The 10,878-nt window shown below is 46.8% G+C and overlaps 1 protein-coding gene across 1 annotated transcript in view; it reads left to right on the forward strand.

Annotated features, from left to right (window-relative positions):
• Positions 1-278: 278 nt before the first annotated feature.
• DNAH9 (dynein axonemal heavy chain 9) overlaps positions 279-10,878 on the forward strand; it is a 379,881-nt gene continuing 369,281 nt past the window's right edge. The window contains exons 1-2 of the mRNA XM_054456248.2: positions 279-724; positions 9,905-10,101. Of these exons, the coding sequence (XP_054312223.2) occupies positions 308-724; positions 9,905-10,101 (614 nt within the window). The 5' untranslated portion in view covers positions 279-307. The remainder of the gene's footprint in view (positions 725-9,904; positions 10,102-10,878) is intronic.

The raw sequence follows: 10,878 nt of genomic DNA on the forward strand, positions 1-10,878 counted from the left end.
AGCCAAAACGAACCTTAACAGCATTTATATGCTTGATCTCCTCTCCACGCAGCCCATCAATAAGCCATTGCGCTCCACGGTCACACTTCAGTACTCCCAATACACCAGGTAGACACTGAGTACGAGTCTCTGCTGGTGTCCTAGCAACAGCGACGCGACCCCGCCCCTTCCCGCGTACACCTCCTACCTTATTAGCCTGGAAGGGGCGGGACCAGGGGGTCAGTGCCCAATAGGAAGGGAGCAGAGGAGGGAGTCCTGGCCGCGTCCCCGTCGCTAGGGAAACCGATGCAGCTGGAGGCCGCGCGCGATGTGGAGCGCGGAGGAGCGGGCCGCGCTCGCGGCGGAGAACGCGGATGGGGAACGCGGCGCCGACCGACGACTGCGACTCCTGGGGACCTACGTGGCCATGAGCCTGCGGCCGGCTGCGGGCGCCTGGGAGCGTTGCGCCGGGAGTGCCGAGGCGGAGCAGCTGCTCCAGGCCTTCCTGGGCCGCGATGCTGCCGAGGGGCCGCGGCCGCTGCTGGTGGTGCGGCCCGGGCCCAGGGGCCTGGCAGTACGACCCGGGCTGGAGGTGGGACCTGAGTCGGGCCCGGCTGGCGCTAAGGGGCTTTTTTTCCTGCGCACCGGGCCCAAGCCTCCAGGGCCCGACAGCATCCGCGGCGCAGTGGTCTGCGGGGACCTGTCCGCGGCACCTCTGGAGCACCTGGCCGCGCTGTTCTCGGAGGTGAGGGTGGGTTAGTGTCCCCGCGCGGCTAAAGCTGGGTGGGGGAGGGGAGGAGGAGCCTTAAGGGACGGAGGCGGGGCCAGAGGGGGCGGGGCGAAGCTGCAGGGGAGGTCCAAGGGGCGGAGTGATAGGCAGAGGGGCGAGGCTATGGAGGGAGCACGACCAGGAGGCAAGTTCCTGAAGTCAGGAAGAAAATGGGATGAGGTTAGGGGCGGAGTCGGAGGGCTCCGGAGGGAGGGATCTGGGTGGTGGCCAGGCCAGAATGAGAATGCGAAGGGGCTAAGGCTTGGGTCAGTCCGGGTCTGGGTTCCAGCCAAAGTCAGGGGAAGACCATAATCTGAAGAGTGCCTAGGTCCTGACTACTTTCAGACCTGACTACTTTCAGAATCAGCGTCTCATAATCCCTCCTGTAAATTGGAAAGATCTGAGGAAGATGGGAAGTGCTGAACAAGGAGGCATTTCTGATGGATCAGTGGGGGTGGAAGGAGGTGAATGGCTATAAACAGTGCCTACTTCTGGAGAGCAGTTAAATGGTGGGGGAGGTGGGTAGTGATTTGCTTTTGATTTTCATCTCATTCATTCATTACCAACCATGTAGCAAAGGTCAGCCCTGTGCCAGCATAAGAAGTTAGGCGCCCATTTGGAAGTGCCCAGCAGGACTTTGGAGGAGTCTGCCTGAAGCTCAGGGAGGAAGGTGGAGATGTGGGTCATGAGTGCTTTAGTGGCACCACGGCAGAAGCTTCGAGAATGCAGGAGATTTCAGGGAAGTGCTCCGGAGAGATTCCTGGGCCCCTTAGACCTTTCTGGAATGGGAGTAAACTGCCCTGCAAGTCAGGCCTGTGTGCTTCTGGAGGCTTGGTGCCCTGGACCCTGCCGGTTGTGAAATAAGGATGGGCGGAATACTGGCTGTATGATGTTTCAGGTGATAGGTGCTGTAGGGAATACCAAAGAACTATTCCCACCCATGAAATGCTTACTCCAAGGAGCTGAAACGTGTGTAATAATTCATATATTCAAAATATTTCAAACTTTTAAGACTGGGGTGAGGGTAAAGCTTACCTCAAAGTTGGCCCCACTGCTGGATGCAAGTCCTGGAGTCTCCCTGCTATGTCAGGTGTAAGCCCTTTAGATGGTGTATCAGGAGGCTGTGGGGAGGTGAAAATTCCAGGGAAGGGGTTGGATAGATAGAGGAGGACACAGAGGGCCCAGGAAGCTAGATCTCTTAGATAGGGAGGTATTTCAATATTTTAACAAACAGAACGGTCTTGCCACTGTGCATTGTCTGAAAGCCATTCCGCTGAAGCCTAAACTTAGATCAACTTCTCTAATGAATGTTGATGATAGAAAGTACTTATGGCTTCAGAGGAGAAGACAGGCCTGTGATCTGAGAAGCATGCTTAACATTAAGTGTTGAATTGTCTCCTGAACAATTAGAAGAATTCGTATAAGTAGAGAGCAAGGTAACTTTCAAGATACTCAGAGCAGACTGATCAAAGGTTCAGAGACAGGATTTAACCTAGTGTATGTGGGAGACAGAAGGCCCATCTCAGAGTTGTGTCATGGCTAAGCAAAGTAGTCCAGCAAGAAAAATAATTTTAAAATAATGAAAATTCTCGAATGTTTAAGAATTTTCATTGGTGCATTGAAAGAGATTGGAGACAAACAATGTTCATCAACAGGGGACTGGGTGACTGAATTATGGGCCATCTATACAGTGAAATACTTTGCAACTATTAAAAAGAATGACTGATATGGAATATTCCTTTTTTTGAGGCAGGGTCTTGCTATGTTGACCAGGCTGATTTCAAACTCCTAGACTCAAGTGATCCTCCTGCCTTGGCCTCCCAAAATGCTGGGATTACAGGTGTGAGCCATCATGTCCAACTGGAGTTATTCCTTAGGGTAATTTTTTCCTTGTGGCAAAAAAAAAAAGCATGACATAAAATTCACCCAACAATTTCCAAGTGTAGAGTACAATATTGTCAACCACATATGCATTGTTGTGGAACAGATCCTCAGAACTGCCCCGTCCAGCATCACTGAAACTCCACACACACCCAACAAGCCACACATCGCTCCACTGAGCTCCTGGCAAGCACCATTCTACTTTCTGTTCCTATGAACCTGACTCATCATATAAGTGGAATCATGCAGTATCTGTTCCTTGTGACTGACTTATGTCACTTAGCATAATGTCCTCAAGGTTCATCCATATTGTCACTGCCTATCATCGTATGCGGGATTTCTTTCTTTTTTTAACAATATTCTATTGTATGTATATACCACATTTCTAAAAAATTTATCCATCATAGACACTTAGGTTGTTTCTGTCTCTTGGTTTTTGTGAATAATGCTGCAATTTAAGATAATTTTTTAAAGAAGTGCAGAATTGCATGGATGGTATGCTACTATTTATGTTTAAAAAAGAAAGGAGGGGAAGAAGAGAGAAAGGAGGGAAAGGAGGGAGGGAGGAAGAGAGGACATTTTTTAACAGTAATCCACAAGAAGGAGAAACAGTAACTGAAGTACAGGGGTAGGTGGAAGATTTACTTCCCACTGTAAAAGCTTTTGTATGTTTAAAATTTTGCCCCATGTAAATGTATTACCTATTTTAAAACCTAAATAAATAATTTATTTTAACAATACCTCAAGTCCTTTCCTTGCGTGTCTCAAAGCTCGTACTAGTAACTTTATTCTACTTTCTGTCCATCCATCTACTTTTATTCCATACTCTGAAGCTGATCCAGTGTCTCTTTCGAGGCTTGCTGGCCTCCCATCTGCTAAGCCCCCTCCTTCCGGCCCAGCCCTGTTGTCCACCCCCTCTCCTCTCTCTCAGCACCTTGTAATCAGCTTAGTAGTCTCTGATTACCTGCTCCCCTTTTCCTTGCACCTCCCCACGCAGCATCGCTAAAGCCAGAAGAACCTACCTGGCTGAGAGACGTCTTCCTGCCTTGTGTGTGTGGGGGTAGGATTGAGGGTGTTGGCTGAGAGAAAGCTATAATTTTAATATTATTTTTGTTCTATTCTACTAGTACAAGGTAAAAAAGGAAAATGTGCCTAAGAAATGTTTGAAAGGAAGAATTAACAGAATTTAGTAACTTGTTCTACTTCCTTACTTCCTCCAACCACATCATTCACTACTGCCAACTTATTTTTCCTACCTCTGAAACTTGGATTTTTTTTTTTGACTTTTTGCATTTTGGAGTGTAAGCATAAGATTTGGAATCTCACAGACCTAAGTCAAATTCTGGTTAAATTCAGCAGTGTGATGTGAGCAGATGTGCTCACTCTGCCAGGTCCAAAACTGTCTTGCAGGGTTGCTATGAAATTTAGACATCATATATTAGAACATATGGAATAGAGTGCACACTGCAGGTGTTCCCTAAAGGATGAGAATTCTTGTCACTCTTCATCCCGTTTAAAATCCTCCTCACCCATCTGATGGATCCTTGTCACCTTGCTGTAACCCATCCTGGCTCCTCCTGGAGGACTCAGCTGCGTTTCCCCCACAGCCTTCTCCCGAGCCTGGAGCTGGGGCAGGTGGCCTCCTTGTTCCTCCTTGCTGCTCTAGATCCACATCAAAAAAAGCCTCCAGTTTGAATCTCCTGTCATCAAAGGACATCATCCACTCTCACTGCTGCATCCTGTACAGATGGTGCTCCCCTCACGTGTGTATGATTTTGCCTCCCAACTCACTGTGACTCTCCCCAACATTACTTCTAATATGTGGTTATTTCCAAAGACATATGAGTGACTCTTCCAATAACTTGGCCTCTGGGTTCTCTGTTTCTTTGTCCTCCAGTGATCTTGTCCTCCTCCCGATCATAAGCAGCCCCTCCCATGGCCATTTCCAGACTTTGCATTCCCAACAACCACCAACCTCATTGTCCAATTTTATGCATCTCCTTCTCTGACCACTATTCCCATCTTTCCAGCTCACTCCCTCTCATACCCTGACTACAACAGTCCTTTGATCCTGCTGGGAGCTCCAATCTCTTGGCCTTGGCTCCTTCCCATTGGCCGTGGCCCATGCGCACGGTCTCTTCTCTTACCCAATTTGAGTGCCATGCTCCTTCATGATCATCATACCCTTGCATCAGCACCTGATGTACTGGCCTCTACCTCACCGTGTCATACTCAATTGGTGCAACCACAATCCTGGTAAAACCCAGCTCTACATACTTCATACCTGCACCCATTAAATTAAAAGAGACCAGGGAAAAACCAATGGGCTCCTCTTTAAATGTACGACCTCTCAAACTGCTAAGCAAGCCTTTTATGTTTCCCAGCAGACATTCTATTTTTTTTTTTCTATTCCAACTATACTTTCTTGCTCTTTTAGATCACTATTTCCCAACTTGAGAAACAATTTGAAAAGAAAAATCTTTCTTCTCTCAAATGTCCAAAACCTCCTGTCAACCTCTCTCTGAGATGCTCTTGCTTCTTTCTTGGTTTTTTAAGAAACGGAAACAAGAATAACATGTCCACGAACTCTTATGTCTACTTTGACTGCAGCATCTCTCCTTGTATCTTCTGCCGTGCCATCCGTTGCTAGAGGTAAACTGTTTGTGCTGCCCTCTGATGCCAACCCTAAGGCCAAAACTACTGCCTGTGCTCTGAATCCCACACATTCCTGAGGAGATCGCTCTAGCAATTTCCTCTTCTCTCCTGCATTCATATTTTTCTCCTCTCGGCTAGATTATTCTCATCAAGCAAAATCCTCCTTTCATCCCACCAGCTGTCACCCCATGTTTATGACCCCCTCATAGCAAAATTCCTGGAATATGTGTCTCCTCTTGGTGTCTCATTATTTTCCTGTTTTATCTCATCATCACTCATCAGGCTTTGACTTTCACACTTCACAGAAGAGGAATAAAATAACATGCCAATGTTTCTGATGATCTCCAGTTGACTAAATTGAACGGCCTGAATCAGTCCTCATTCGGCTTGACCTGAGAGCAGCATTTGTCATAGCTCATGATCATCCTCTCTTCCTGGGAACACTTTCTTTCTTCCTGGGAACACTGGGCTCCAGGAACCAGTCTTCTGGTTTCCTCCTATCACCATGCCTATCACCAGTGATGGTGCCTCCTCTTCTTCCCCACTTCTTTTTTTTTTTTTTTTTTTTTTTTGAGATGGAGTCTCGCACTGTCACCCATTCTGGAGTACAGTGGCATGATCTCCGCTCACTACAACCTCCGCCTCCTGGGTTCAAGCGATTCTCCTGCCTCAGCCTCCCGAGTAGCTAAGGTTACAAGTGCCCGCCACCACCCCCAACTAATTTTTGTATTTTTGGTAGAGACAGGGTTTCTACTCTGTTGGCCAGGCTGGTCTCAAACTCCTGACCTCGTGATCTGCCCACCTTGGCTTCACAAAGTGTTGGGATTACAGACGTAAGCCACCGCGCCCGTCCTCTTTCCAACTTCTTAACACCAGATGGCCCTACGGCTCATTCCCTGGACGTCTTGTCTTCTCTCTATATACACTCATTTTCTTGGGGGCTGTCATTCAATTTCAAAGTTTCACAAGCCATTTGTATCTGCTACCTCCCAAATTTGTTATCTCCAGTCCTCTCTTCTCCTCTGAACTCTCAACTAGCATATCCAGCTGCCTACTCAACATCTCTATCTTAAAGTCCAATCGAGATACTGCATTTTAACATGTGCAAACAAAAGCTCCTGTATCTTCTCTCAAGATCTTACTCCACCTTTACTCCTCCCCACATCGGTTGACGGCAACTCCATTCTTCCCGTTGTTCAAGCCACAGATCTTAGAGTCATCGTGACCCTTTTTTTTTCTCTCATGACTCCTAAAGCAATTTGTTAACACATCCTATTGGCTGTACCTTCAAAATTTGTATGGAATCAGGCCATTTCTTACCATCTCCCCCACTACCCCCTGTGCCACACCACTGTCTTCTGTATTATAGCACCAACTTGCTAGGTGGCCTCCCTTTCCACCTTTGCCCCTTAGAGCCTATAATCACAGCAGCTCGGTTGATCCTACTCAAAGCGATCTCAGCCTATGGCACTCCTTTGCTCAAAACTTTCAATGATGTCCATTTCTCTGAGAGTAAAATCAAAATCTCACAGGCAAGGCTTCATGTGAATTGACTCCCTTTACTCTCCCCTATTCTTTGGGATCACTCTGTCCCCGCTTTCCCTGCTTCCACACTGCTCCTTGATAACACCAAGCATGCTTCCATCTCGGGGCCTTTGCACTGGCTGTTCCTTCTCCCTGCAATATACTTCCCCCAAGGACCTGCAAAGCACTCCCCCATCCTTCCCAGCCTTTGTTCAAATCTTATCTTCTCAGTCAGGCCAACCTCAACATTTACAATTGCAGCCCCACCACCCCACACTCCTGATTCCCTTCACATGCTTTATCTTTATTCACAGAACTTACTGTTTTTTGACATCTCTCCCTTAGAATATAAGCTTCATGAGGTCAGAAATTTTTGACTGTTTTGTTCACAGGTGTATCCTCCTAGCACCTAGAAAAGTACCAGCACATAATAGATGCTCAGTAAATACTCATTGAATAAATGAATGAGTAGCTTTTTGGTTTGTTGTTGTTGTTGTTGTTGTTGTTGTTTTGAGACAGGGTCTCACTCTGTTGCCCAGCCTGGAGTACAGTGGTACGATTTCAGCTCACTGCAGACTCGACCTCCCTGGGCTCAAGCGATTCTCTCACCTCAGCCTCCTTAGTAACTGGGACTACAGACATGCGCCACTACAACCGGGCAATTTCTCTATTTTTTTTTGTAGAGATGAGGTCTTGCTATGTTGCCCAGGCAGGTCTCCGACTCCTGGGCTCAAACAATCTGCCCTCCTCAGCCTCTCAGTGCTAGGATATAGGTGTGAGCCTCTGCACCTGGCTATGAGTTTCTTTTCACTTCATAGAGAGTTCACATTCGTTATTTTTCTGTCACTCAAAGCCCTTAAAACCCCCACCCAAAGCTATTCCTTTTTCTTCAGACAGTATACATTCAGTTATTTGATAAACATCTTGAGTGCTTTCTATATGCCAGATCCTGGAGAGAACTGTGACTATATAAAAATTAAATAAGATAGAGTCCCTGCCTTTGAGATCCTAGGAAAATTCCAGTTCATCCTCTTTCCCAGTTAGGACTTCTGCCCTGGGTTCAAATGGTTCTTTCTTAACATGAATGTGATAAAGCTTAATTTGTAAACTTTCCTTCCTTTTTGAGCTCCCTTTACTGATTGTTGTAAGTTCCCAGCTCAGTGAATGTTTCCAGACAGACCAGGCAAAGACCATCCTCTAGAATCTAACATGCTGGGTCCAGGTATTCTATTTCACAGCCACTGGGGCTTATTATCATAACCCAACCAGTCATATGAGTTCATATTTCCTTTTGATTATTTATATATTGGTAGCTTCCTCATCACATTATATGAGCATCTGTTTGTCTTTCTGGTATTCTCCTTCCATCACTTGTGAGATTTTGACAGTCAAAGATTCCGGGTGAGTTTACTGACAACTTCCTTTCTTTTTTTTTTTTTTGAGATGGAGTCTTGCTCTGTCTCCAGGCTGGAGTGCAGTGGTGCAATCTCGGCTCACTGCAACCTCCGCCTCCCGGGTTCAAGCAATTCCCCTGCCTCAGCCTCCTGAGTAGCTGGGACTACAGGCATATGCCACCACACTCAGCTAATTTTTTGTATTTTAGTAGAGACAGGGTTTCACCATGTTGGCCAGGATGGTCTCGATGTCCTGACCTCGTGATCTGCCTGCCTCGGTATACTGACAAGTTTCTAAGTTGCGGTTAATAGAAACTTAATTTAAACTAGCTTGGAAAGTTCAAGAGCAGCTTGATTTAGGAGCTCAAACAAAGTTACCAAGACTTGGTCTTTCTCCATCTGTAAGCATTCTCCTCTCATATTAACTTTATTCTAAGGCGCTATTGGTTGCGAAGGTGACCAACAAAAGCTCCACACTAGCAGAAAAGAGAAGGTGTCTCTTCCTTGAAAAGTCACATAAGACACTTTGGCCTCTCACTGGCTCAGATTTGGTTCCATGTTCACCTATCGATTTGGGGATGAATACTGAAAAAAGAGGAACTATGTTGGGTGGCCAGAATCACCTAACGTTCACCCTAAAGATGGATTCAAGATCCTCAACTTTGCTTGCCTTTTCAAGGTGCCCCTCCCACCACCTGTAGACAGAAGGTCATGTTTATCTACATGTGTCCTACTTTTTTGCCTCTGGCCTTTGTGACTATTTAATCACCTCCTATTCACCCCGTTGATGAGGGAGGGATTCCTGCCCGAGAGTAATGGAGATGGCTAAACGTACAACACCCAATATAGGACAGACACCATTGACAGCAGTTTATCAGTCAACATACTCACAGCCCAGAAGAGGACACTGAGCCATGCAGGCCACATGGGGATTGCTCTTGGGAACAGACTAAATGACAAGGTGCTGTGGAAAGCACACTTTGTATTAATAGTATCAAGAGGGCATATTGGTCCTCGGATCTCACTGGGGGATGCAATTTGCTAGGTTAAATCATTCCACCAGCTGGCAGGGAACTGAAGTCTGCTTCTGAGGGATAAGCGGAAACTGTGCCTGGTCCTCTTGATAAAGAGTTTTTTGTTTTTTCTTTTTAATTTTTGTCTGAGATGGAGTCTTACTCTGCTGCCCAGGCTGGAGTGCAGTGGTGTGATCTCGACTCACTGCAACCTCCGCCTCCTAGGTTGAAGCGATTCTCCTGCCTCAACCTCCCGAGTAGCTGTGATCACAGGCACCTGCCACCACGCCCGGCTAATTTTTGTATTTTTAGTAGAGATGGGTTTTTGCCATGTTGGCCAGGCTGATCTCGAACTCCCGAGCTCAGGTGATCCACCCGCCTCAGCCTCCCAAAGTGCTAGGATTATAGGCATGAACCACCGCGCTTAGCCGATAAAGAATGTTTTGGCTAGAGGACTTTATCCCCAGGAGCAGAATGGGAAGGAAAACTTATAAGCAGGCTATTCAAGGGCCTCCCCAATTTACCAGATGTCAAGGTCGTATGTAATGTTCGACCCTATTATTAGGCCTTCCAGCACAGTGACCTGCAAAAGGTTGTATATAGCTTTATAAGCCTTTTCCAGATGAGGCTTTCTTTAAGTTCTCAGAAGTGGAACACCTGCCTTTCTTTCCTGTGCACCTCTGTTCCAGGTTGTTCTACCCATCCTGGCCAATGAGAAGAATCGCCTAAACTGGCCCCACATGATATATGAGGATGTCAAGCGGCACACCCACAGCCTCCAATGCGACCTCTCGGTTATAATTGAGCAAGTGAAGGGAAAAACTTTGCTGCCTCTTCCAGCAGGCTCAGAAAAAATGGAGTTTGCGGATTCCAAAAGTGAGACAGTGTAAGTACCGCCAGCCTGGCCATATGGGCCTCTGAGATATGGGAGATGCTGGTTATCAGAATGTTTTCCTTACAACTTTTCTGTTCCTGACTCTGCACATCTCCTCGTTCTGCACACAAGCCTACTGTCTGCTCTGTTTGCCGACACCCTCAGACTGTGGACTGTGTGTTTACCCTGGTTACTCCCTGGCCCAGCCACTGCATGAAGTCTTCCAAGGCTATTACAGCAACATGGCCTTTTTTTTCCGTTCAGAATCATTTCAGGGCTAAGCGCAACCACACTAGCTTTCGGTATTTTGCTTATCAGGATAGTGTCTCATCATTGGCAAAGACCCAGGTCCAGTCTGGGAGGCAGGCATGCCTCTTCCCAGTGTTTACTCAGTACATAATGTCACAGAACTATCGCTGCCGGCTCTTGTTACAGTTCCAGACTCTCCTCCCCCAGCAGCTGAAGACTTTTTAGAGGTCCTGGGGATTTTTTTTCTTTTTTCAAATAGTAGCAAATCTGGTTTTGATGGGACCTGGCTTTGTTGGGAGTTCATGCCTCCTGCCCCTGAGTAGGCCTTAAAACCCCAACCTTGTCCCCTTTTAGAGGTTGAATCCACCGTCAGCTTCTGCTTACCATGCTGACTTTCGAGTTGTCTTCATTTCTATCCCTTGGGAATTCTTTTCCCCTTTCAAGCCAGGCTATGTATATAAATATTAATAGTATATTTTGCTATATTTTATCCAGCATCTCTGTGTGCTTGTAGCAACGGACAGCCTTCCTACATGAGCT

Source organism: Pongo pygmaeus, chromosome 19 (genome assembly GCF_028885625.2).
Source record: "Pongo pygmaeus isolate AG05252 chromosome 19, NHGRI_mPonPyg2-v2.0_pri, whole genome shotgun sequence".
Taxonomy (NCBI): domain Eukaryota; kingdom Metazoa; phylum Chordata; class Mammalia; order Primates; family Hominidae; genus Pongo; species Pongo pygmaeus.